This window comes from Streptopelia decaocto (assembly GCF_964273445.1).
Source record: "Streptopelia decaocto genome assembly, chromosome: 7".
NCBI lineage: Eukaryota > Metazoa > Chordata > Aves > Columbiformes > Columbidae > Streptopelia > Streptopelia decaocto.
In genome coordinates, this window is record NC_138661.1 from 67,613,850 (window position 1) to 67,640,367 (window position 26,518).

General features: G+C 46.3%; 2 protein-coding genes across 5 annotated transcripts; one reads left to right on the forward strand and one right to left on the reverse strand.

The window, feature by feature from the left end:
* The first annotated feature begins 5,379 nt into the window (after positions 1–5,379).
* GATD1 (glutamine amidotransferase class 1 domain containing 1) lies at positions 5,380–22,655 on the forward strand. Of its 4 annotated transcripts, none has more exons than XM_082059427.1 (9): positions 5,380–5,530; positions 6,501–6,577; positions 6,963–7,068; positions 7,624–7,731; positions 8,366–8,460; positions 9,650–9,743; positions 11,092–11,203; positions 17,214–17,331; positions 22,516–22,655. In XM_082059427.1, exons 1-8 carry the CDS (start codon positions 5,428–5,430, stop codon positions 17,299–17,301), a joined length of 783 nt encoding a protein of 260 aa, XP_081915553.1. In that variant the 5' UTR covers positions 5,380–5,427; the 3' UTR covers positions 17,302–17,331; positions 22,516–22,655. The 4 variants fall into 4 exon arrangements, with proteins under 4 accessions (XP_081915553.1, XP_081915554.1, XP_081915556.1 ...); XM_082059428.1 differs by lacking the exon at positions 22,516–22,655 and adding an exon at positions 21,039–21,147; XM_082059430.1 differs by lacking the exons at positions 17,214–17,331; positions 22,516–22,655 and adding an exon at positions 11,659–12,623.
* On the reverse strand, positions 19,230–26,148 carry TALDO1 (transaldolase 1). Its single transcript, XM_082059425.1, has 8 exons — positions 25,947–26,148; positions 23,098–23,221; positions 22,542–22,649; positions 22,034–22,165; positions 21,482–21,657; positions 21,165–21,362; positions 20,114–20,259; positions 19,230–19,466 (listed from the first exon to the last, which is right to left on the reverse strand). The coding sequence occupies exons 1-8, from the start codon at positions 26,041–26,043 to the stop codon at positions 19,434–19,436; spliced, it is 1,014 nt and encodes a 337-aa protein (XP_081915551.1). The 5' UTR covers positions 26,044–26,148; the 3' UTR covers positions 19,230–19,433.
* Positions 26,149–26,518: the final 370 nt, after the last annotated feature.

A 26,518-nucleotide genomic window follows, 5' to 3' on the forward strand; every position in this document is an offset into this window, starting at 1 on the left:
TATTGGTACCAGGGATACAACTGCAGGTCATCCTAAAATGTAAAATCATTTCAATTGCCAGTTTTCTTTAAAACTGACAAAACCATTTCTTAGTCCTTCTGCTGAGTGTGAGGAAACTCACTATTAACCACACCAGCCGTGCTCACAACCTCCTGATACCTGCATTAGTGTCTGTGTACAAACAACAACAGTGTAATTGAAAAAAGAAAAACCCAAACCAGAATTGGCGAGAGATGATTACAAATTTCCTTTCCTTCCCTGGAAATGCCACTGGGGTTTAGAAATCGGCATCCTAACTATTCTTAGAGTAGGTTGAAAATAAGTCCTGAAGATTTGAGAGAAAAGACAATCTTCAAGAAACAAACGAAAAAGGAAGGCGAGGAAAGAACGTACTTGGAAGGTGAAATTCTTAGAATTTCCATCAGCTCCACAGGGAGCTTCCAGTCGGTGCTTCTGAGAGGGTACAAGAAACAGTACAGAGAAGTGCAAAGACAAAAAGCAGTATTTCATTATCTTACCAAGTTTGGTAAGGACACATTAACGTGCCGGTTTGTTCTGCCTGTGCTTGATGATGCTCCAGCACCAGAACTCAGCACAGGATGAGCAGAACCTTCAATCGCCTTTGCAACATGAAGACCTGCGTTGTATCCCTGGTTTGCCACAGCAGCTTCAAGCGCTCAAGTTCCTGGGGCAATTGGATACCAACAAGGATACCATACAATTTTGTCATGTTAAAAACAAACCAACAAATTAATAATTCGGCTTCACTAAGTTTTGAGCAGCCCTTCTTAGACCTGGTGCCTTTTCCCGAGTCACTGGATAGCACCGTTTCAGTTCAAATCTTTAAAAGGTGCAGCCTCAACTCCCCGGTGAAAACCAACTCTCCTCTGGTGGTAGGTGCAGGCTGGTTACAAATTTGTGGAGAAACTAAAATTGTAGAAAGGGAGTTTGAAGGTCAGATTACAGGGGATTTTTCTCTCTCGGTTTGCTGGGGTTCTGTTCCTGCGCAGGGGCTGGCGGCAGCTCGGGCGCCGCTGGCAGGGAGGTGCCCGCTGCTGCCTCGGGAGCCACGGGCATCTTTCCGACATCGGCGGCTTTTGAGTCAGGCCCTGGACGTGTTTTCCAAACGATGGTAATTTTCAGAGTGACACCTTGATTTCTTCCCTGTACAACAGACCTGCTTGTCACTTCCACATATTTACCTGGGTTCAACATACAGGTTTGGGTTTTTGGTTTTTTTTTTGCTTTCAGAAACAATATGCTGCTAGACACATTTCCTGGAGGGAAATGGACACCTACCTACACACAAAGCTATACAGCTAATTTATACCTTGTTGAATTTATAATCTTGTCTATGCTTCTATGGACACTTTGTATGGGCTGCAGCTCAAATCCTAAAATAGTCAAGAATTTTTCCTTTCCCATATAGTATTCTATTTACTTTGACTTAAAAAAAAAAAAGCGTATAAATGCAATAATGCAGGTAGACTAGAAATACTAGATTGAAAATTAAAGTAGTTTAGCTTGTCCCATTGTGACTGACAGTGTTGTACGACACCCAACGCTGTACCCTAACATTTTCCAGGCTTTCTACGTAGCTGAATCTAGTATTAGCTTTGAAAACCCATTGTATGAGTGGTGGGTGGATGGGTTGGAAACGTGTGCTCTCTACACACTGTATGTTACTCACATCAGAAGCTGTATGGCCACTCCATATGCTGTGAAACTGTAAATGATTCCCAATACACCTGTAACTCTTACCAGGATTGTGAGAAATAAACTATATACAGAGATCTATATACACACATAGATATATTGTATAATTCCTCATGTGAGCATCTCTGTGTACGTGGGGCTGTGAGTGAAATTGCCGTTCTCCCTCTCTCTGTACTCATGAGCGTGTTTCCTGCAGGCTCAAGATTTACCGTGATTAGTGATCCCAGGGAAAACTGTGTGAAAAGACAGTCCCTGCCCCAAAATAACTCCAGCCTGCCCAAGGAAAGCGGTCCAAGGTAGATTACTGTTATGGCTGTGTAGGAGCTAAGGTGGACAACACGTAAATGACTTATTCAGAGCCATGGAAGAAACCTTCCTGCTCCCAGCGACCCCAGCTCCAGGCTTCGCTGCACAGTTGTTTGCTGCAGCCTCTCTTCTGCCAAATTAGGGTGTTGTCCCATTTGCTTGGCTTTGTTTTTCAGGAGCATCCGCCCTCATGAGGAGTAAAGCATCCCCTGGGTGACGGGCTGATGTCCGGGGGGTCCCTGCACTTGGCGCCAGCCAGGGACTCCCTCCGACCCATCACAGGGCAGGAGGCTTTTGGAAGCACCTGCCGCTGCGAATACTTTGTCAGGTTACACCGGCTCCAGACAGGCTCTCTGAAGAAGTCTGCAGGCCTTTGGAAATGAATCTCTGAAGAACTGGGAAGATAAACATTAGTAATCCCTTTGTGGTGAGGAAAAAGGAGTGGCCTTTAGTTGCAAAAGCATTAATTGTCTGCAAAAACAGGGCTGGGGACTCAAATTTTAGCTTGTCTTAATATTCCTAATAGCAGGAAAGCAAATAAATTCTTCCTGTCTGAGTCTGAGAAGCGGGGATGGGTGGTTGCCCGGCTGTCCCCACTGCCCCCAGTCAGGGTGTGTGAAATATTAACAGCACACAGATTGGGCCGGTGAGGTGCGGGTGAGCTGTGTGGCTGGAGATGGCAGTATCTCCTGTATCAAGGGAGCTGAGGCTCTTCTTCAGCTCCTGGACTGTGGAAATGAACCTTCTTCAGTGAGAGCCCAGCCCCTTGGACGGGGTGCCAACAGGTGATGCTGCAGTTTGGGAAGTTCCCCTGTAATTTGGGTACAGTGGAGGCCACTGCGCAAACTGTCCCACTCGGCCAGAGATGAAACGGTGCTGGAGAGGAGGGGGAACGGGCTGGGAATCCTCCTCCTGTGTCTCCTTCAAACAAAAGAAAGTGTTTCCCTTCTCGCTGCCAAGGAAGCAGCGGCACAGACACACGGGTGCAGTTGTGGGGCCAACCCGGAGAGCGAAGCTGGAGTCGGCTCAGTGCTCTCAAATGCCAGCTGGGTATCTCCCACCCTTCCTTTCTGCCTTTGCTTCTTTCCCTCCGTATATTGAGAGTAACTTTACAAGCATGAAAAGCAGAGGCTGTGTTCACAATTATCTTCACCCACATGTTGCTTTTCCCTGTTCCCTTCTCCCGCCATCATTTAGCCACTGAAAACGACACGGTACCAAATCACCGCTTTAAATGAGAAATGCTGCGGTTATGTTTTACCAGATGGCATTTGAAGAGGAAACACTCAGCTGGCTCAGCAGAACCCTAACGCTCAGGTTCTGTAAAACCAACAGTCTGTGCCAAGCAGCAAATAATTCACATTGTCCTCGTGATCCTGCCACAGCACTAATTATTACTCACACTTGTTAACCCTCCCAATTAAGCAGAGAGGGGCTGCAAAGCGAATCCAGTGCTTGACGGATGAGAATTCTGCAAAGAGCATTTGCAAAATGACACCGTTGGCACCTCCTGAGCAGTGCAAGATCAAGTATTAAGACATCGCTGTGTATTTAATCTCCCAGCAACTGCAGTGCACTCACATGCAATTTCTTTCTAAGTCTTCACCTTAAACTGTTGTCGAGTCCTCTAATGCTTTATCTCTTGGGCAGCCTAGGGAGGGTGGGCAGAGCTGCTGGAGCAGGGTTTGACACAGTGGGTTGCTTTCTGCTCTCGTGTTTAGGAAAAAGAGCACTGGATTTTCAAGCAAGGAATAAGGAACATAAATGCGATGCTGCACACCACAAAGGCTTAGGCTGCTGGGGTGGCACTAAGTCCCCCGCATGACAGCTAAACTGAACAGTGAAATAAATTATTATTATTTTTTAAAATAATTTTCTGGTAGATAAGCTGGAGCAAATAGAGAGGAACATCCAGGCATCTCCGCAGTAAACCAGCCTATGGCTACAGAACACACTTTTGGAGAGAAAAGGAGACTGAGGCATTGAAGAAACAGAGAAGCAGAGAGCCTGATGGCATAAGCTACATTTTCTTCAGCAAACCAGGCTGGAAAATAGGTCTTTTCAAATAAATAAACAAAAATAATAGCTGAATTGTACTGTCTTCATTTTATAGCTACCATTTTCTAATGGCATTGTATCTCTAATACACTAGCAACCATCGAGAGATAAACCTATTAACATGGAGATGAGAAGTGCAATTCCAGAAACCGAACAAGGTTTGCAAAAAATGACTTTTCCTCCAGTGAGCCACAGCGCAATGACACCCGCACCGAACGGACATTTTTATTGAATAAGAATGACTCATTAAAGATTAAGAATGTACGCAAGGAAGGCAATGTGGACCAGACACAAAGGCTGGGAAGGACAGTTTCGTGAAGGTTTGGGTGACTTTATTTAGTTTGCAATTCTGATGCTCATTCCAGCGTCTCCAGGAAATTCCCCAGCTCTTCATCCATGTATTTCACTTGTCATTATTTTTTCTTTTTTTTCAAACTGCTCTGACAGATCTGTGTGCGTCTCATACCCCCCCATTTAACAGATTAGTGGTGGTTTCTTTGGGATGCGAATGAGCAGAACGTACATCTGTCCGTCTGCAACATCCCCGGCGTTATTCAAGCAGACGGTGAAACCTGATAACATAAGTTAAAAACAGCTTAGGCCAGTAATTTAAAAGCAGTTTGGGCTTATCAAAGGAGTTTTGCTACTCCTCGTGTCGTGTCAGAAATGCATCACTAGCGCAATAAACCACGATCTGCAGTGGCTTGTGCTTCGTGGGAAGGTTTCGGGTGTCTGGCTGAGGACGGACTTTGTACAGACACAACCGGGAGGCTGCAAACTCGGCACCGCAGCTCCATGTGGCCTCTCAGCTGGGTGATGAGAATCAGCACAACATTTCGAGGCGAATGCCTGTTTTTCCATTTCCAATCCACAACGTGGTGTCACCGATTTCCCCTGCTCGAGCTGCGGTGCTCCCTGTAAGCCTCCAGCGTTCCCGTGCTACTGGGTGAGGGAAACAAACACATTAAAAAATCAAATCCCGTTACAAAACGCGGCGAGGAAAACATCCGCGCTGCTGGAGCGGCGCTTGAGAGCCGCCAAGGACGCGGCCAGGCCGGTCGGTGGCGGGGGACGCGGGCGGGGCGGGCCGCGCCGGCAGCTGAACCGCAGCTGAACCGCAGCTGAACCGCAGCTGAACCGCAGCTGAACCGCAGCTGAACCGCAGCTGAACCGCATCAGCCCCATCAGCCGCATCACCCGCCGCGGGGTTAAAAGGCCCCGCCCGATCCTTCCGGTCACGAGCGCTCCGAGCACGATCGCGCCGTCGCGCGCTCCGCCCAACGGCCGCCACCGGCGCGCGCCCGTGTCCTCCGCCCTCCCCGCTCTGCGCATGCGCGGCGCGGCCGCATGAGGAGACGGGTCCCGCCGCCGGGTCCGCCCGAGCCCCGCACCATGTCGGACCGGCTGGGCAAGCCCTCCTGCCTCATCGTCGCCAGCGCCGCCGCCGCGGGTGAGACGCCCTCGGGGGAAGAGCCCCATCCCGCCGGGCCCCGTTCCTCCCCGGCCGTGCGGGTTTCTGCGGCTGCCCCGACCCCCCGGTTTCTGAGGCTGGTCCCGGCCTGCGGGGCCTGGGCGCGGTTACCGGGGGCGCTGTGCACGCCTGGCTGTTCCCCAGTGGTTGGCACTGCGGGGTTTACAGACTGCCCGACCCTGCCTCAGTTTACCTGGCTCATTCATCTAGTTCTGCCAACCCCTCCTTATTGATTTATTTAAAATATGAATTCCTGACTCTTTGGTTACCCTTCCCCCTAGATTAATTTTTAAATAGAGTACAGTTTGCCTTCCGGGATTAGTTCACAGAGACTTTGTTGTACATTAAGAATTAGTCTGATGTCTCTCAGTCTCCCCCCCCACCGCCCAGGTCCTCAATTTTGTAAAAAGAGCATTCCTTTGTTAAACATTCCTTACGACTGTGGCCGAGCTGTGTGGTCACGCGTGGGTGTTTTTGCTCAGCTTTGCCCTGCACGGGTGTGTAAACACACTGCTCCTTGTGCACCTGTGCTGTGCACAGATGGGCGCCCTTTCTGTCACCACTCATCTGCGGTGCACACGTGTCTGTGCGTCCCCTGTGCACAGCTGGGCTCTCCAGAGCCTCCTGCTTTCCCCTCTGCACCTTCCTGCTTCTGAGCTGCACTTGCACGCACAGCTGGGAGCCACATTCCCTTCAGTTCTGCCTTCCTTCTGCTTTCCCTGTAACCCTCTGTGCAGACAAACACAAATACCTTCAGCATGTACTTCTCAATACATATAATTAAGCTTGTGCATTTTTTATACCTTACAATACCCCCTGATGTTATTGAGAGCTTTGAAGGTGAGCAAAAAAACCCTAAACTTGTGTACTTTGCTAGATAAAATGAGCTAGTGTGGCTGGGATTAAAATATAACTGTTGTTTCCTTAAATTATTGGATGTGTTTTTCAGGTGTGTCAGCCCAGTCCTTCCTTCACTGCTTTACACTGACTAGTTCGGCTTTTAATCTGCAAGTTGCGACTCCTGGGGTAAGTAAAAAAGGGGCAGTTACTGCAATTTGAATTTGAAACAAATTGATATATCAACTGATGAGAGAGAATTATACTAAACTTTATTTGAGAGGTGTTTAATTGGCTCTGCAGATTAAGGGACCTTTTCATTTTAATTCTGTTTTCTTGATGTTCAACTAAATGCATGCTTTCTATAGTATGGTTTTGAACCTCTGTCTGATATCTGTTACCCACAAAGAATGGAGGGGGAACTATTAGAAGAACAACTTCAGTGGGAAAAATGGAAAATTTCAGGTTTTTGAGAGCTAAAGGCTCTCCAAATCCCACATAGCTGTCCTTCAAGGAATAAGCAGATGTTTGTGTGGGGATACTGACCACAGGCTCTGAACTGTGTTTTCGCCAGGGGAAGCCGATTGATTTTGTGGATGTGAACGAGAGCAACATGCGCTGGATACAGGACTTCCGCATGAAGTCGTACGCCAACCCTGCCAAGCTGGAGTCCATTGATGGTGAGGGCTTTACTCTTGGCCAGTGTGGCATCTCCGTTTATCAGGGAAACAGATGTTTCTTAGCGTTAGGTCTTTAGGGGAGAATGACACAGAAAGGCATAAAACTTGTGTTTTAAGAGGAAGCCATGGCAACTGCAGTTGCCATTTTTTTTATTCAAGAGAAAGCCCTGGTAACTGTGTTTATTTTCTTATTTATCCTGGATTGGTAATTCTCTCTTATTATATGTTTATACACACACACTCTCTCTATATATATGTTCTCTCTCTTATATATATGTATACAATATATATTGCTATTTAAAAAAAGAATAAATATTGTGCTAGAGTAGAAGCCAGTGGTCGTGGCAATTTTAATCTTTGTCAGGGTAAGAACGTCACATTACAAATATATGTTCTTTGTCCTGTAAATGACCCTTTACTCCACTTAGATCCCTTAGTTTCTTTGTTTCTGACTCTGGTATTGTCTTAGTTTTGTCAAATCTCAAATGGGTTTTTCATCAGGCTTTTTTGTATGTTGCTGGTATTACAATCAGTTTATCCTTTCTTCCTCACTAGGTGCCAGATACCACGCGTTGCTGATTCCAGACTGCCCCGGGGCCGTGACTGACCTTGCAAACAGCGGCTACCTGGCCAAGATATTACAGCACTTCAGCGCTGGGAGCAGTAAGTGAACATTATTAGATGTTTTGTGAAATAAAATAGTACTACCATGCTAGTCATGTGAGACTGGTACCTTCCAATGACTTACAAATGTTTACGTAGTTGAAGAGCATTCAGAACTGGAAAGAGCTGCTTTAGAGAAATGAATCTTTTCTTAAAAAACATCCTCTTTATGAAAATATATATATATAAGTATCAGTAGCTTTTCAGTTTGTGTCAGAAGAGACTTATTTGCCTGACAGTGATAACAGAAAAGGCTCTCTCCAGGTCAGCAGGACTCAAGGTTCAGACCCAAATGTGGAATGTACCAGGACTGTCATTAAGGTTGTAGTTAATCAAGACTTGTGTGTGTATCTCACTTACCATTTGACTGTGTGTTTTTGACCGGTGCTGTCTCTGGCCTTGGAGTTTACCGCTAGTAGCTCTTTGCAAGACTGGGGCAATTCTTACTGTAGTGTGCAGGAAAAACTTCACAGCCTAGGAGAGTATAAACAGTGCAGTATGAATTTATTGCAGGAGGGCAAGATGCTGTAACACGAAGAATCTCATGAACACTCATCTGTGTTTTGGCTGTTTGAAGATGTTCACAGCTGCTCCACATTGCTTTGATTTTTTTGTTTTCTTTTTCTTCCTCTAGAGCCCATCTGTGCGATTGGACATGGAGTCGCAGCTTTGTGTTGTGCTACCAATGAAGATAAGTCCTGGGTATTTGAGGGGTACAGCCTTACAGGGGTAGGTTGAGCTCTCACCTCACTTGCTGTTTAGGGGCATATTTAGCTCTGCAGGGGCCTGAGACTTCAGGTGGTGGTGTTTCTGGTTTTATTGGAGAATTTTCTATAAATCATCAGTTTGGTACTTTGGGTTTATGTGCAAATGTGGGGAGATGTCATTGGCAAGGGGGCCCAACACAAAATGCGGGGAGGGATTATTGTCTCACTCCAGCTGTCACATGGAGAGTGTTTTCTGTCCCATTGTTCCGTAATTTTAAGTTGAATCAATGAAATGCTGGAAATGACTGCTGCAGCTCTTTAGATTCATAGCTGAGGGCTTTTAAGAATGACTTTTGTTTGTTTGTTTCATGAGTGCTGGAGGTAAGTTATATTTCTCAAGGTGCTCTTTCATTTTGAAAGGTAGAGGAAGTTTTAGGAAAAAAGGCTTAGTACAAACTGGCTTGTAATTCAAAAAGTGGGCAGATACTGTTGATGTTTTATTTAATGTACAGTCATATCTCTGACCTCACAGACCATTTAAGTGGCAGTTGTACCTGTATGCTGAGATGATGCAAACCTTTGTAATACAGCTTCTGGAGATTTGAATTTACATGCCACATTAAGAAATTTAGTTTATGGGACCCCTAAAGCTGTCACTGGTCTGATGTGCTTGTATTTGACGTTACAATCCATGATAAAATATTTTAAATAAGGCTTGATGTGGCCTAGCTACAGTTGCTATGGAAACTGTAAAATTTGAGTTCCTCCTCTGCATATAAAAACTGAACTAAGTACTCTAAATTTTTATCTCTTCATTTAAGCTGTTTCCCATATTCTTTCCAAGGCAGAATGCTGTTATTTGGACTCTGCAAGTGGCACAGCATTGGTGTCCAAATGTTCGTGTCCAACAGCCAAACGGGTCTGTGCTTTCATAGAGTTAATTGCACACACACTGTCCAGTGTCCAGTTGATGTACAGGAATCTCTTGGTATCTCTGTTTATCTCACGTAAGAATTTTCAGCTATTTCTCTACAGAAAATCTGTAGAAGCTGATTGTGCTCATTTGGTTTTATGCTTCACTTCTATTTCATTTCCTGTGTACAGTTGGGAGAATTGTAGGAAGAACAGAAAAATAAATTGCAGTGTTGGTTTTGCTTGGCTTTTTTTATTAAGAAAAGACAAGACAGACTTTTTCTTTTGATCTCTTTCAGCCCTCTGTGTACGAACTAGTGAGGCAGCCTAATTTTGCCAGTTTGGCCATTATTGTGGAAGATTTCGTGAAAGATTCTGGAGCTACGTTTAGTGGTAAGTTGTTCTGTTGTTGTCCAGGACTTCATGTTTCATGGTTTTGTTTTGGAAATGAATGTTTGTCTACTAATTTTACACATAGTATTTTCTTTTTTCTTTAGTAGTCAAAATATAGAATTTTGACTTTGGAACTGCAAAATCTGAAGTTCTGTCCTGTGTGAGGAACCAAAACCACTAAAGCACAAAGATGTCATTTTTTTCCTAGATTATTTCTGGATGTGGAGGGAAAGTGTCTTTTTCCTTTACATGCTGCTTTCTTGCCATACTGAAGAGCTACAGAGAGAATGAAATCATAAGCTATAAATGGCTCTCTTCAGTTGCAGCTGTCATTCAGTCTGCTATTTTGTTAGGTATTTTTTTAGAATCTGTCCTTACAGAGAACAATGAGATGCCAGTGGAATTGAAGTCATCCTTTATTTAACAGAATAGTGCTGCCCATTGAACTGACACAATTTGAAGTGGCCAGATTAGAGATTATGCCCCTGGCACAGACAGGAAACAGAACCAGGCTCCTAATGCCACACAGCTATTTTTCACTAAGAAGTGCCACTGTCTTATCAAAATGCTCTGTATTCTTTGCTTAATCCTCTTTCGTCTGTGGTGTGCCAGCCTGTTTCTGTGTTTAAATGGCATCTTTATGCTCTTCGAATGAGCTGCTGCTGCCACCTTCTGCAGAACAGGCTCAGTACTGGCAGGTTAAAAGCTGCTGTCTGTGGTACCCGTTATGTCACGAATACGTAGTTGCAGTGGTAATGACACATTAAGTAAGAACAGGAAAAGCACGTTGGGTTTGAAGGCATTTAGTCTCTATTTAGATAGGCAGTAGCTCAGAGAGGGAGAAGAAAATAAGAGTTGTTCATAACTGACAAAATAATGGTTCTATCTGGAATGAGGTCACTTTAAAAAAAATCCTGGTTAGAATACTGAACAATTCCTGGTAGATATTAACATTTTGGGGTATTATCATTGGCCAGAAAATAAGTATCTTGCTGCAGGCTCTTTGTAGCATGGTGATTACAACTTTGTCTTATATAAGAAGAGTTTCTATTGTATTGCAGGGTGAGGACAACTCTAAAATATATATTTAGATGTTTTTATTATGAAAATCTCTTGATAAATGCAGTTTACCCATGTGGTGTCAATTGAATGAATCCTTTCAGAGATGGACTTTCTAGTGGAGTTGTTTCAGGATTAGGGGCTCGAGATTGTCCCTGTCTGGGGTTATAGATCAGCATGTCTGGACAAAATAGTTCTATCTTCTGTGTTACTTCTGTCAGAGACACGATGTTGACACTGAAGCGGTGTCCACTAACACACTGCTGCTTGTTTTTTCTCCATTATTTAGCCAGCCTTCCGGATGCTGTGCATGTCGTGCTGGACAGGCACCTGGTGACGGGACAGAACGAGAATTCCACTCTTCCTGCCATCCAGAACATGCTTATTCTTTGCAATGTCAGGTGAGGCAATAGGGGAGATAGAACTAGGAGCAGACAGTGGTGGGCATCTCTTAGCTTCAGGAATAGTGTCCCCCAAGAGATTTTGTTCTTTTTTTCCCTTGGTTAACTGCTGAAGTGCATGTCATCTTTGTTTGATCTGGTTATTTGGTTGGTTATGTCTTTTGGTAAAAAGGATTTGTGACTATTAAAAAAAGGTAAAATGGGTTGGAAAATATGCAGCTGTCTGTCATGTCTGGTAAAGTAACATGCAGAATAGGCCTTACTAAACATTTTTGTTAAGAGAAACATCTCTTGTATGTCATTCTTTGTGCTTTAGTGAGTTGCCATTAGTCAGCTGTCTTTTAGGATTCTGGGAATGGACTTAATGTCTTTGGTAATGGCTTGGCTGTTTGACTGTCTTTCATCTTGTCAGATAGAACACATATAAATAACCACAAACATCTTCTTTTGTTCAGGTGAATGTGTGTTAGAAGTCCTTTCCTGGCTGTGGACTAACAGGTGGTGTCATGTTTGGATGTGTTTCATTCGGCAGGAAATGAAGGAGCAGGTCTCTTTGCAAATAGGATGGATGAAGAGCCAGCAGGCTAAGGATTTGCTTGTCTCTTAACTGCATAAAACATCCGTCTGTATTTCTGTTCTGGACTGTGAAGTGACTGTGACAGTCAAGTGGCAATGTCAGGTTTTACACATGTAGAATGGATGAAGGTTGTGAATGAGAAAACGTTGAAGGGCATCACACTTCAGAAGCAGCTGTGAAACCACCTTGCATTTTTGTTGCTATATATTGTTTTCCCTGCTTCTCTCTAGACACTTCATTTACAGATGTGGGGAACTGTCTCTTTTTTTTTTAAAAAAACAAAGTTGGTGCTATGGATACAAATAGCTGGAGCTGAAGACCTTGCTCTAGGTTGACATGATACAGGTATTTAGTAACTCTGCCCTGAAGAGCACTTGGAACTCTGTGAACATCTGGTGTCTGTGTTTCAAATATCACAATCCACACCTAGAGCTTCATTGAAGTGATTTCTGATGTGTTTTCACCTGTTTTGGTAGGTGAAGTTACTGTCTGAACTCTGAATGTGTCTGGGACACTTGGATGTACTTGGAATAGGATGGAAAATGCTGATCTGAACTCTGAATAAAGCAGAACCAGTTGTTGGAAGGCAGCCCTGTGGTGACACTTCGCAAAACGTGCCCTTGTTTTCTTCCTTGCCTGTTCACATTATTGGACTTCCTGTTTAAAAAGTTTGCTCAGCAGTTTTTAAACGGTCTTCTAACTGGTTGTCTCTTTTCCTTTGTGGTGTTTGATTTTTGTTCTCTTTGAAATGTTTGAAATATTTCTCCCTGGCCAAATACATTGCGATTGTCTCTTGCTGGAATTTCATGGACAAAGAAATAAAATGTAGGCGGCTAATGCGGATCACATCTTCTGAGGAACTGACTGCTTTTCTCTTGCTTTTGAGCAACAAACGTGGCTCAAAGTTGAGCATGGAAAGGAATAATCAGCCTGAAAATGCTTTTCACTGTTGCAGGCTCAAACATACTACATCTACGGGAAAGCAGACAGAGTAACATTTTTCCTTCACTCTTGGGCAATATTTCTGCAGTGCTCTGTGGAGGAAAGGATCTGTGTGGTTGCATTTATTTTTATATATCATAATACAATATATTGATTAGAACCAGTCGTCAAGCAGGATAATTTTATGATCTAGTGGCAATGTCAGGAATCCTCAAACCACGCCAGCTCTTGACGAGCTGGTTCAGCACATGTTGTGCAGTGTGTGGTTTTCCCCTCTACCTGGCTGGAGGGCAGTGATTGCATGCTGCAGGGAAGAGCAGCTTTTGGCAATGCTTGCAAATACTTGGTGTCCTGCTGTCTTTGTGAGCAGTTGTTTATAGAGGGTTCTGGCCTGTAAGCCACATGACAGGCCCTTTTGTCCCAAAGCCAGAAACTGCTTCTCAAACAAATTGAAAGCTTCAAATTCTGGAGATTTTCAACCCACACAAATCCTGATTGTTTGTGCTGTGCTCTGGAGTGTCTGGTGCTTTGGTCCTAGGGATGTTCTCAGCGTGGCTTATTTCCCTACAAATCTGTCTGCTCCTGGTAACAGCTGGCTGCTTTTTTTTTAATTTGAGCAACCTTATACATGCGGAATGTTATATCTTGTCTGGGTGGAATGCATGGGAGCATATTCTATATTTTCCTCTGTTCCAATGGGCAGACATTGAAGTACCTGTTAGAAGCAACAAAGTGCCTGTGCAATACATGGAGCAGAAACATCTTGGGGATGAATCCAAAGGGATGAGGAGCTTTCTCAGAGGATTTATCCCCATGATAATCTTTACAGCAGTTGGCTCACAGCTGTAAAGAAACATTTTTCTGTTGCAGCCACATGAAAGAATTATTCACCAACAAGACAACACGTATCGTTGTGCGTTGCAGCATCACACTCACCACTAAAGCTGTGTAGGTGGTTCAAGCAGGGAAGAAACAAAAGGTGGAAGACATTTTTAAGGTAATAGGAGCATTATTGGCCGTTTTATACGCAAGCTGTGAAAAGGGATGCTCAAGGCATTTAAACACAAAACATTTGCAAACTGATGCAGCCATTGGAGTGAGCCCCAAGACCCGCTTGTGGATGTGATCTCAATATTGATGCTTTTTACATTTCAATTTGATTTAGGTTTTGGCTGTAACGATAATGAAAAGATCTTTCTAGTTTGGCTAACCTTGTGTTTACAGGGCGAAAGAGGCTAGTGAGTGGTGTGAAAGGTGATGAGGAATGGCCAAATCCCCAACAGCTTGGGCTTTGGTAGCACAGAGGACTCATGGTCACACCTCGAGAGCTTCCTGCTGTACCTGCAGGCAGGGGTGGCTGAGACCCTCTGAATCCAGAGGAGGTGCCACGGCTTGGGCAGACTCAGCTTTTCTGATGAGAGAAAGCATTCTCTCTTCACAACACTTAACAGAGCATTTGCTTGCTTTATCCCTTGCATGATAGTCCTTGTTGCTGTCTGCACTTAGTTGTTGTTATATAAGATTCTTTTCTTGGAGCTTCCACAGTATAATCTTTTTTTTAAAATAAATAAAATGAACTTCCTGCTTTCTTTCCCCACCCCCCAGCTTTGCAGGTTTGCATAGAGCTGGATGATGAAATTCAAGACCTGCCCCCCCCCAAGGGAAGGTTGATAACATTGCATTTGTGCTCATCAGTTGATTGCTGCTCTCTGGATCTTGGGAAGGATGGGGAGCTGTGGGGTGTTGCAGCCTCCCTGGAGGCTGGTGGTGCTGCTCCGGGCAGACCTTCACCTTCCTCCTCAGCCACCAGCAAACTCTGTCCCCAAACACCAGCTGTGAAGACTTTCCTTTCCTCTTGCCAGTTGCTGAGGAAGGGGCTGCTGCTTCTGTGTACAGCTGGAAGGGGGAAAAAGCTGGGAAAGTAGCACAAAATGCGTGTGAACAGAGTTATATGCACTGTTGTGCTGTAAGCAACAAGCTGTTTCTGTGGCTTCCCAGTCATCTGTGACCAGTGCTGCTGTTTTTCTTGGGATGATGAGGGCAGCGTAGTTAGAAATCTTGTCAGGAAAGCCTCGATCCTTTGTCATCTCTGAAAACATCATGCAACAGTGCTACTCTGCCTGCTTTCCTTAGAAATTATTCCTCCTCTGCATCTTTTGTTACTAAACCCTTTTTCTCTCAAGGGCCTCCTCTTGGCAGGTTTTTTGTGTAAAACAAATGGCCAACTCTGATTTGCAGCAGATTCTTTTAATTTCTAATCTTGAACTACTGAGTGAAATTTAAATAGCTGTGCAGCCACTGAAGGGAGTTTGGGAATAAGTCTGAGGATAAGAGACAGGACTTGGACTGCTAAGGTGCTGCAGGGGGGAAGCTGAATCCTCGCTTGGGTGCAACATCCCTTGCCATTAGTGCAATGTAGTGCCAGGCTGAGCATCAGACTGAGTGATGTGGGCTGTGGGAAGAGAAGAGTCCCCCCTGCCTTCTAGAAATGTGACATCTCCTTAGATAAAACTGAGCCCGGAGGGTGCTGCAATTGGGTGGGTTTCACAGGGAAAATGGGAGACCCTTTTGCAAATACTCACTTTACATGGTCCAAATACATCAGAGCTCACACTGTAAGCTGAATCCTGGTGGTAAAGCAAAACCAAAGTCAAACAAAGGTCAGATTGTAAGCTTTTATTATACTGAAATCAAAATTGAACAGCAGGGCCTGCAGTGTCCTCTGACGTGTAGTGGCTGTGGAACACTGAACCTGACAGTGCCTCCTGCGGTTGCTGTTGTCCCAGATGTCACGCATGCTGCGCAGAGATCCTCTGAGAGGCCCCGTGTGCGTGGGGACCCAGGGCATGCAAGTCCCTTCTCCTGCAGAAAGGCAAAAAGGAGGATCGGATGCTGTGGGTCATGGTGTGTTCCTCTCCGAGTTGGACTCCTGCATGGACCACAAAAGCAAACCAGCCCTGCCGTTGGGTTAGAGTCACAAATTGCTCGCCTTCTGTACAGTTTTCATTTTCCCAGCAGAGTTTTTCTTTTTAAATAGAAATGCTGGGTCATGGGATTTCTGTATAATGTTTCCAAGACTTCCAGGCTAAAGCCATGAAGCCCAGAAGCTATAGAGAGCAGCTGGAAAAGACAAAGCCTGACCCGGCCTTCTTCCCAGGCAGCAGCCCTGCTGTCGCCTCAGCCCTACCTGTGTCACCTCAGCCCTGCCTGGGTGAGCCATCAAGTCCCGAGGGTGGGAAACACCATCCAACTTTAACCTGATCATTGCTACTGATGGTGTGCTTGAAAGAGCAAAAAAAGACAGGAGACCGGGCAGCAGCTGCCAGTTGGCTGAAGGGCTGACAGCATGGCTCGTGCACATGTAATAGGTACAGGCTGTTAGGCCCATGGATATCTGGGGAGACTCCTGTTGATTTTGAAGATGTTTGGCGCTGATCCTGCCATTTATGATCGCTGTTTGGTGGTATTATTGCAGTTTAGGGCCTCACATTGTGCAGGTGGTGTGCGCTGCGTGATCAGTCCCTTTGCAGGCTTAGTCCAAGCGTGCTGCTGGAGCTGTGTCACTCACCTTTGTCTTGCATTGGCACATACCACTAAAGAAAACCTCCTCATGGGGTAGGAGGCTGATCTTTTCCCTGTTGGCTGAGAAATGCTGGTCTTCTGGCCCAGAAGAGCAGCCCCCCACTGGCTTTTCCACTGGAAAGCGAAGCACAAAGGGTGTTTTGTAAGGGCTGTTCCCTTCGCTCTGTGATGTTCTCAGCAGCTGCCCGTGGCTGGAGGCAGGATGCTGGATGCTGTGCTAGATGGAGCTGCAGTCTGGGGCTGCTCTTGAGAAGCAGAAGAAGTGTGTCTGTTAGGCTGTATTGAAGCCTGAGCTGTTGTTCATAGTTGATGGTAACAAGGAAATTTCTATTTCAGTTAATTCAATAAGCACATTTCCCAGGATTCTGTAGTTGACCTAGCAGAGGCTGATTTTTTTTTTTTTCTTCCCAAACCATGGTACTACTTTCTTCTGTAAAAGCAGAGGTTTGTGATTTCTGCAAGGGGCTGGGCAGCCCAGGTGAAGCCCATCTCACGGGGAGGGCCTGCTCATTTGGCCCCGGTGTGGAGGGAGAACTTTCTGTCCCAAGGGCTTGGAAAGGTTTAACCTTTGTGGCTGGGAAGTATTTCTGGCTCTGGGTGCATTTGATAAAGTGCAAGGGCATTTTAAAATCAAATTTTAAAGTGTATGTATTGGTTCTATGGAATTTACACCCATTTTATCTGCCCCTCCTTGCTGAGTGCTTGTGGCTGCGATAACTAAAAGCGTTTCTGGGAGACAGCAGACATCTGCTCCCAGTTTCTTAATCTGCGGAGGTGTGGAGATCTGGGAAGCCACTAGGATTTAAAAGGTGGGCTCAGATGGGATCCTGGGAGAGACCTCTGTGGGGTAAAGGACACACAGGTATAGGCTGAAGGGTATGTGGTTATTGGGTTTTTGCTCCGTTTCAGAATGGATGTGGACTTTGTGACTTCGCCGCGTACATCAGACACCTCAAGACATCTAGTGTGCGCTGAAGAGAGGAACCTCCAGTGCTGAACTGGGAAACTGCAGCTGCTACTGGAGCAGGTAAGGGGTCCTGTGGCACTGAACATTTTAAGCATAACTTGTTCACTTCCTGCTCTTGAGGGGACCTCGTGTCTATACGTGAGCCGAGTAAGGTTTGAGTGTTACTGAGGCACCTTCTCCTGCCTCCATTTTCCCTCTCACTGCGGTATTTTATTGTCTCTTGAGCAACTTTTGGAACGCTTCAGCGTTCTGACAGGTGATCCTTCTGAGTTGCACGGAGAATGAGGCTGGTGTGAGGACTGACCAGCCGGGGTCAGTGCTAACTCGAGTTCGTGCAGCTTCTCTGCAGCACAGTTGAGTCTGAACCTCCCACCTGTGAGAATGCAGTAGTGGCCTAAAATACCTTTTAATTCCTTTGCTGAGAAGTTGGGCATTAGGATGTGCTTGCCTTGGTGTGAGACAAGCTGTGGCAGGCCGAGAGTTGTCCAGCTACCTGGGTGGAGTTATTGTCTGTAAAGAGGCTTATCGGGTGTCAGAGCGGAAGAAAGATCCGTTCTTCAGGAGACCAGCAACAACTGTGCTGACCCCTCTGTACAGCAGTTCTGTATTCACCATTTCCACAGCCCCAGGTCTTCCTCTTCAGAATATGGGAAATACTTGGGCGCTTCATCACTGGCATTGTGTTTAGTGTTCACATTCCCCATATTAAGTAGGCTTGTTGCTCTGGGGAAATATTTTTGTCTGGCTGAGGATCCTCATCCTGCCCTGTCATCTGTTCTGGTTATTGTAATAGCAGTTTTTAGGAAACACATTGAAATGTTTGCTCTGCTTGTGAGGTGTGTTGCCTTTCTGAAGTCGTCTCCAATTGCTCTGGCTCGCTGTGGTGCTCACTGGTGCGTCACCTCTGCGGCGGCCAGTCCCGCGCTGGCGCTGTGCAGGTTCGTGACAGCTGGCCAGGGAGGTGTCATTTCTGCCCGACAGTCGGCTTTGGGAGCGTCGGGCCAGCTGTCGCTGTGGCTGAAACAGTTGCCAGGTTATACGGCAATGTCCTGACAATAGTGCTGCTGTGTCACCCTGACGTTACTGATCAGTTGTTCCCTTGGCTTGTTTTCTTGTATTATTCAAGCTGGATATAGCGTGTGTGTCTAAGTACTGGAGCCTCAGTGCTGCCTTTTATTCCTTTTTTTTTTTTTTTTTTTTTTTTTTTTAAGAGGGGCTAAGTTTAAGCAACTTTATCAGGAAACTGTTGTGTCTACATATAAACTGGAAGCTCTTGTCTACTCTTGATGGAGCTGGAGCTATATAAACTAATAAGAGTTATATTTAATTAGTCTTAATGAAATACAGCATGAAATGTAATTACATGCATCCTAACTTAATAGAAAGCCCTGTAATGGGTAAGTGCTGCATTAGGATTAGGTCATTCCTGAGGAAGGCTGCCACACGGCTCTCTCACAAAAGCAGCATCTGAAGAATAATCAGGAAAGAATGCGGTGATAGAACTTAAAAAACCAAACCAAAAACCCCACAACCCCTCATGTTTGTGGGGTAAGGCTGGCAGCAATTCCATGGCTGTTGTGTAAAGAAAAGCAGCCACTCCACAGACAATGTACAAGGCTCTACCAGACGATCTTAAGTTGTAGCCACATGTTCACTCTGTCAGCTCAAATTAACCAATTGTCAAGTTCTTTTTTAACCGCTTGAGAGACTTAGTTACTTAATTTTGAAAGTGTAGCCGTCAATAATATTATGGGTAGTTGTCACTTTTGCTTGTGTTGTGACTGTGGTGGCATTTTCAGCTTCAGTCAATTCTGTCTTCCTTTGCGCTCTAGGCAAGTGCTAAACAAAATGGTAATTGACAAAATTCCTAAAATTGCTTGTGATACAGCTTTCCCACTTTAAAAATGCTGTATGTCAGATTCCTCTGCAGCAGTGAAATGAACACATTACAAGGAAAGTCTGTGTTAATTTGCATGTATTGACAAAAGTGCCACAAAAATTTGAAATTCTATTTGTCCCTTTGCAAATCGATAAAAAACCATAATACAGAAATCTATCCATACACAGCATAAGACTTTTACAGGTAAGACATTTGTACATCCATTATAAGCTCAGGTGATCCACTCGTTCAGCCTTGACCACTCGGGAGAACTCTGGTTTTTCTACTTGCCGTTTTCAGCACTGAACATTCGCTCCTAGAAAGAGAGATATCAACAAACAGCAGCTGAGTGGGAGTCTGGGAACTGGACTGTGCTTTAGCAGTGCAGGCTTAGGGCACTAGTCAGTAGTTGTCAGTCGGCAGGAACAAGTGCCTAAATCTGGAAGAGCTGGTGTGTAATTTTTCCGCTCAAAATACACAGTTCAATTCATCGCATTTGAAGGATTCTCCCTAAGCTGACAGCAGACTTTCCCATGGCCTGGCTATACCCAGCACATCTGCTCCTGGTGCCTCCTACTGCCAAGTACAAGCACGATTTATTTCTAGCTCACTAGCGGAAGGTTATTTACATCTCTCGCAGCACTGCTGACTGCTAACGAGTGCAGAATTAGACTGAAGGGACTTTTCACTTTGACAGTAGTGTTATCTTGATTAGCTGCCGCTCTGAACGCTGCCTTGGGCCCCAAACAGGTGTGGCTGGATATATTTGGCGTCAGTTCTTTCTTGAGATGCAGTGAAGTTTACCAAGTTCATTTAATTTAGGTGGCCAGTTTGCTTCCTGCCTGTATAGAAACCTGATCAGACTTGCTTAGAGGTTCCTAATCTTTAGCTGTACTGCACAGAACCATAGCTGCAGTACTTGGAGGAACACGAGAGGTGACAAGAGTGTGATATAACATCTACCTTTAACATTGTCTCCAGTTTAATTGCATCTGCAGCAAATTTTCTGATCCCATCGGATAATTTCTCCACGGCCATTTGGTCTTCGTTGTGGTGCCAGCGGAATGCCTTCTCATCCAGGTGGATCTTCTCCAGATCACATGCCTGAGCTGGGCAAGGGGAATTGAAAAAGAAACAAACCATGTTACCAGATGATTATTATCAAACACCACAGCCTTCCTCAAACAGTCTCAACATTCTGACCAACTACAGCTGTTTAAAAATTTGAAATACCACTTTCAACATGACTTGCTACAGGATCACACTTTGGGATGCAAGACTGGAAATGCTCCTGATGTTGTTTTAGCAGAGAAAAAAAGTCACCTAGATCATCAGTTTCTCTTAAAATACAATGTTTACATGTATGCCGTTATCTTGTATCTGCTTCTGAATGGTACAGTACTTTCAGGCTTATTATCAAGCATTATGCAACAGTCCTACAGCAGTGAGACATTCTAAGCAAATATGCTGAACAATTAGGTCTTTGAGTATCCGGCAGTACCTAACAAAAGCTCAATTGATAACAGGCCTCCAAGCCAGCTCGGAGGCTGCAAGCAGCAACCCATGGCTGCAGCTGTGCACAAATCTCATTTTCTGAGTTGTAAAATAGCATTTTATAAGGCTACGGAGAAGCAGGAGCAGCGCAGTGGGAACATACTATCGTGGCACAGTATTGCTAGATCAAGTCACTTGGTCTTGCATAGGATTAATTTCTAGAGTTTCTGGAGGGAAAACACACCTTTTGGCATGTCCAGAGCTAACTGCATCACTGCCACAATATTAACAGAAGGTTAAACCAGGCTTGGCATCTTTGCTAATATTCAGGAACATTTCATCCCAGGCGTCTCTCTGCACTCAACTGTGGTACTGAGTAGGGTATTTCCTTTAGAGGTCAAGAATTACCCATAAAGCAGAATGGAAGCAAACGCCAGAGAGCCGAGCAGAACTGCATACTCAACATTGAAGGAGCCTGAGCAAGCCTGTGTCATGCAGAAGCGGACTTTTGTGGACTTACCCTCTTTGACGCTGAGCGTGGGAGTTAACTTGACGTGCTCTTTGCTGAGCTCTGCCAGCAGCTTGGGTGAGATGGTGAGATAGTCACAGCCCGTAAGTGCTTTTATTTCTCCCGTATTTCGAAACGAAGCTCCCATCACGATAGTTTTGTAGCCAAACTTTTTGTAGTAGTTATAGATCTTGGTGACACTCTTCACGCCTAAAAATGATTTAGAATGTGCTCAAAACCGTTTTTTATAAGAGGATTTATACGAGTAAACTGCAGTTGGAGTGAGTAGCTATAGTGTTTTTAAAACAGATGTTAAAAGGAAAGCTGACCTGGATCCTCGGAAGGCTCGTAGGTTTTCTTGTCTCCATTTGCAACATACCAATCCAGAATCCGTCCTACGAATGGGGAAATCAGAGTCACTCCAGCTTCGGCACAGGCAACGGCCTGAGCAAAGGAGAACAGCAGGGTCATGTTGCAGTGAATCCCGTACTCAGCTTCCAGGACCCTGCAGAGAGAGGCTGCCTTGAAACAGCAAATATACATTCTAGTAACAAGCTAGTAGGTGAAACTACTGAATTTCTTGAATTAGATTAGGAATGTGGTACAGTTTATAAGCTTTACAGTTTTAAGCTGACAGCAGATGTTTTGCGCTGCCAGACTCTGCTTTATTTGATGCTGGTCCTTGAACCAAATCCAGACAACAGCATCATATTTCAGGAAACTCCGTTTGTGGCTTGGCCCTTGTATGACCAAATTTTTCCTCCTTCAACAGAAAGCTGTAGCAGAGCACCTTGCTGTAGCCCTAGTAACAGTGCTTGAAATGTGTTTGTGAACAGGCAGAACGTGCTATGAATCAGCAGAGCAGGTACCCACACACTTACTTGCCAGCCTGGATTCCTTCCCAGGTTGAAGAGAGCTTTATGAGAATACGATCTTTACCAATTCCTGCTTCCTTATAAAGGTCAATGAGGCGCCTGGCCCTCTGAATCATTCCTTCCTTATCAAAGGACAACCTTTGAAACAAGAGCAGGACTGCTTAAAACTTGACTTTTCACTATAAATGCTCCCCCTCAAACCCCAGTGAAAAACATTGTCCTGTTTTATCAGGATTTATATGCCAATAGCAGGTTTGTGTTCTGAGATACTCTCTGGATTGAGGCAAACTGTTACAACAGGTATCTTGATAAACTGAGGAGACATTATTATACAGAAGAGAATGAGCAAAACTTTTAAGTATACAGGAAATATTCCAATTAAACAAATATTAACAATATAAACTCTTGCTGGCCTTAGTGAGCTCTCAAGTCAAGAATATCTTTCTCCAATTCACATCGTGTCTCTTTTTGTATGTATGAATATGTAGGGTAACCCAGAGGAAGAAGAGCCAACCTTGCATCTACTTCTGTGGACACGCGGCCAGGTATCCTCTTCAGTATCTCAGCTCCAAACAACACAAAAAGTTTGTCACAGGCATTTTTGATCTGCTCTTCTTCTGACCTGAAAACCACAAAGAGCAAAATCTGTCATATGGGGGAAAAAAAAAGTGCATTCACACCTTGCCATGGATCGGAAGATCCAGTTTCACGGCCCATTTAACATTAAATTCCAGAGTTCAAATAGCCACTTCTGCTCTGCTCCAGGTTTATGTTCTGCCCTCTGTGCTCCAGCAGCAGCATTATCCCTTGGACAGTATTTCCTGCTGTGTTTTCCTGAGCAGACCTAGGCGGCCATGTGAGAGCTGGTAAATGCAGATGCGCTTCTTCAAAGCACATGTGAAACCATGACAAGTTTTCTTTAAGCACTGAGGCTTTTTGGGGCAGGAGATACACCTATGAGTACACAAGGAGAAAACCCCAGTACACTTCTAGTAGTACTAACCGCTGTTTGTACAAATAAGGCAATTTAAATATAGATCTACCAAGATTAAAAAAACCTCTTTACTTACCCGCCAAGTTTTTTCCCATAGGCGACGGCATCATCCACAAGTTCCTGGTAAGCTGGCATCTGAGCAGCAGCCAGGATCAGAGACGGGTTTGTGGTGGCATCCAGGGGCTTGTACTCATCGATTGCTAGGGAAATAAAACCAGGCTGTTTGAAACCATCAGCAGGCCTGGGCAACTGAGAGGATTTTGCTCAAATATGTGAGAATGGAAACACTTTTGGCTGTAGGATTGCAGTGTTTGTGACAGAGCGGATTTGTGCACCACAATGATGTTTGGATAGCGCTGCCAGAACAAGGTTAACAGAGCTGCAGTGATAAATACAGCAAAGTGTATTCACCACTATGGACATGGCCCAAAAGAAATTAACTTGCAGCAATGACAGATGAAGTGGTACTAATTTTCACCTTCTTCCACCTGTCCATGCCACGTTCACCAGCATGGCTGAGTTCCAGGAGTCACAGGGAAAAGATGAGGGGATCTTTCTTCCCTTCCAGCAGTGAAGTGTTTGGGTTTTTGTCTACAACTGCTCGAACCAGAACAGGAGAAAAAACCCTCATCTGTTGGGCTCTGACAACTTCTCTTATTGCTTTTTAATTTCAAATGGTTGCAGACCAGTTCTTAGTATCTGCTCTTGTAATTTCCTTGTACTAGCACGCTTCCTTCCTCGCAGAAAGTATTTGGAGTTCTGGCTTACCTTAAGCCCCGGACTACACCTATTTCAGGCTGTGCCCATGCACCGTCCAGCCCTGATCACAGCAGAGCTGCCTGACTCAGCACCTTTCAGCTTACAGCCTCCCTGGGTAACACAGCTCAGCGTCAAAAATAACAAAATATTGATTACCAGCTCATTTTCCTCAGCATTTTTGCACAGGGATGAAACCCCAAGTGCAAATTAGAAACCACCACCACTTGCTGCAGGTACATCCTTCAGGAGCCACCCAAACCAGCATCCTTTCCTACGCCGCACCGTAGGGCCACGTTTATCTAAACCGAACTGGGAACCGGTGGTACCTTCACCAGCACTGGTGTTGAACTGGAGTCTGATGGTGGCTGTAGCCCTGGCTGGAGTGTAGGAAGGATCCAGAGGTGACAACAGGCAGCCAGAGATCAACTGCAAAACTCCTTCAGGGAGCCTGTTAAAAGTTGGCAGCGGGCAGCACACAGCCTGCACACAAACACCCCCTTGGCCATCAGAGGGATTTTTTTTCCCATCATGCCTTCTGAGACCAGGGCGGACAGCGTGATGTTTAAATTCACTTGATTTCAGCACTGGGCTGTAACCAGGTTTGTTGCTGCTTGAAGGAACACAAGCCCGACAGGGCTGAAGTTACTGAGCCACTTTGTGTTTCCAGCTCTCGATGCAATACTTGATGTTGTTTTAGCAGAGAAAAAAAGTCACCTAGATCATCAGTTCCTCTTAAAATACAATGTTTACATGATGCTGTTATCTTGTATCTGCTCTGAATGGTACAGTACTTTCAGGCTTACGGTACAGTACTTTCAGGTACAGTACTTCAGCCACTTTGTGTTTCCAGCTCTCGATGCAATACTTGATGAAGCTGTCCGTACCTTCCGTGGTACGGTGCTTGTCTGTTTCTCCCTAATATTTCATGTACCCTGGCACTCAAAAGCAATCCAAAGCATTTAACAGGCAGACACTACCTGGAACCAGTGCAGGGATGTAAATACAGGCAGGCAGCGTTGCGAGGGAAGCGTCTGAGCTGTTGCTGCCTCTCCGCGTTCTTAAATTTATTAATGTAAGACATTTGACAGTTGCTATTTAGGACTGGTTTTTCATCACGTATAGGATTAGGTGAGCAGGACAGAGATTACCGCTGTCTCGGTGACGGCAGAGCAGGACTCGAGTGTTGCTCTGTACAACCCAGAGATGTTCAGGGCAGGGATGTGTCGGTCCCGCGGTACCGGGAGCTGCGTGTGCCCGTGCAGGCGCTCGGGCTGTGACAGCGTCGGGACAAGTGGCTTTAGAATCGACGGCCACCTCCCTTCCTGGGAAAGGAGCGTGCTTGCTCACGCACATGAGATAAGGAAAAACAAAAGCACTCTGGCATTATTTTATTTGCTTTGTAACTGCTTTGGAAAAAAAACCAAAACCAAAACAGAAAAACAACAAAACCAACCAAAAAACCTGAACTGGTTATTGGAAAAAATGAACCAACAGCTTTGTGAGCACCGCAGAGCTGAGCTTGTCCAGCTGAATACTGGATTTGTACAGGCCAGTTCGAACTGGGGACATTAAAAACAAAGGGGAGGTTCTGGCCACTATCCTGCCGGGCTCGACCGAACCTCCCCGTTCCCAGCTGCAAGGGCCGGGGTGTAACCGGAGCGGCGGTAACGGGCTGTCCCAGTGCGCAGGTGCCGCGGGGTCGGTCTCACCGGGGACCCGGCGGAGCGAGGCCGATCGGACCGGAGGGGCGGGAAGATAAAGCGCAGCGGCACAGCAGCCGGTAACGCCCGGATCTCCCGGACCCCAGCCCGGAGAATACCGGGTGGCTCGACGGCTGCCGCCGGGACCGGGATCCCCGGGAAGCCACCGGTGCCTGCGCCTTTTCCAGCACGGAGCTCCGGGCTGCCCTTCACGGGAACCCGAGAGCGGCCGCCCCCGCGCCCCGCGTTGGGTAACGGCGTTTTTCCCAACGCCGCCCTTGCGCAAAGCGCCGGTACCGAGCGGCCGCGGCCCCGCCGCCCCCCGAGCGCACGGCGACACCCCCCCCCCCCCCCCCCGCCAGGGTGGTTCGCTTCCCCGCGGGCACTCGCCTCTCCGGCCGGGCGCGCCCATTCTGCGCAGCGGGGGAGAAGTGCGCGGTGACCGGGCGCCCCCCCTGCCTCTCACCGTTGAAATCTCCGGTGTCGGCCACCACGGTGGTGTGGTGCTTGAGCTGGTCCAGCACCGACTCCATCTTCTGCCGCTTCACGGGGGACACCGACATAATCCACGAGGGCGTTCGCGCCGCCTATAACGATCCCTGCGTGCCCGGAGGGGAGCCGGCCTGCGCGCGCACCCGCCGCTCGCTCCCGACACCCTCCGCCTGTACGGGGGGGCGCGCCGCCCGCCAGCCGCCAATCCCATCCCAGCGGGAAGGCGGTGAGCCAATCAGGAGCGAGGAGGCAAGACGGACTTGGCCAGGAGGAGCCGGGGCAGGAAGAAAGCCGCTGATTGGGTGGTTTGGCGGCTCGTGAGGAGCGGTCGCCTTGGTGACGGGGGATGCGCCGCCATTGCCCCGGGCGGGAACGGGGACCGGGACCGGGAGCGTGGCGCTTGGTTCGACCCGGTCCCGGGGGCCCTGTTGTCCCCAGGAGCTCTCGTGGAGCCTCCTCGCGGCCGGGCATGGCTCCCGAGCCGCCCCGCAAACACCTGTCTCTCTTAGGCCCGCAGGCCTCTCCGGGCCAGGGCTCTGCCTGGAA

Bases quoted from the DNA above. Each gene is read 5' to 3' on its own strand.
- TALDO1 (XM_082059425.1), bottom strand. From the start codon at position 26,043: ATGTCGGTGTCCCCCGTGAAGCGGCAGAAGATGGAGTCGGTGCTGGAC. The intron at 20,260-21,164 runs GTAAGTCCACAA...CCCCTTGCCCAG, and splicing joins CACGCTCAGCGTCAAAGAGG to CTCAGGCATGTGATCTGGAG. The intron at 19,467-20,113 runs GTAGATGTTATA...CTCTCTTTCTAG, and splicing joins AACTGGAGACAATGTTAAAG to GAGCGAATGTTCAGTGCTGA.
- GATD1 (XM_082059427.1), top strand. From the start codon at position 5,428: ATGAGGAGACGGGTCCCGCCGCCGGGTCCGCCCGAGCCCCGCACCATG. The intron at 7,069-7,623 runs GTGAGGGCTTTA...CTTCCTCACTAG, and splicing joins CAAGCTGGAGTCCATTGATG to GTGCCAGATACCACGCGTTG. The intron at 9,744-11,091 runs GTAAGTTGTTCT...TCCATTATTTAG, and splicing joins TTCTGGAGCTACGTTTAGTG to CCAGCCTTCCGGATGCTGTG.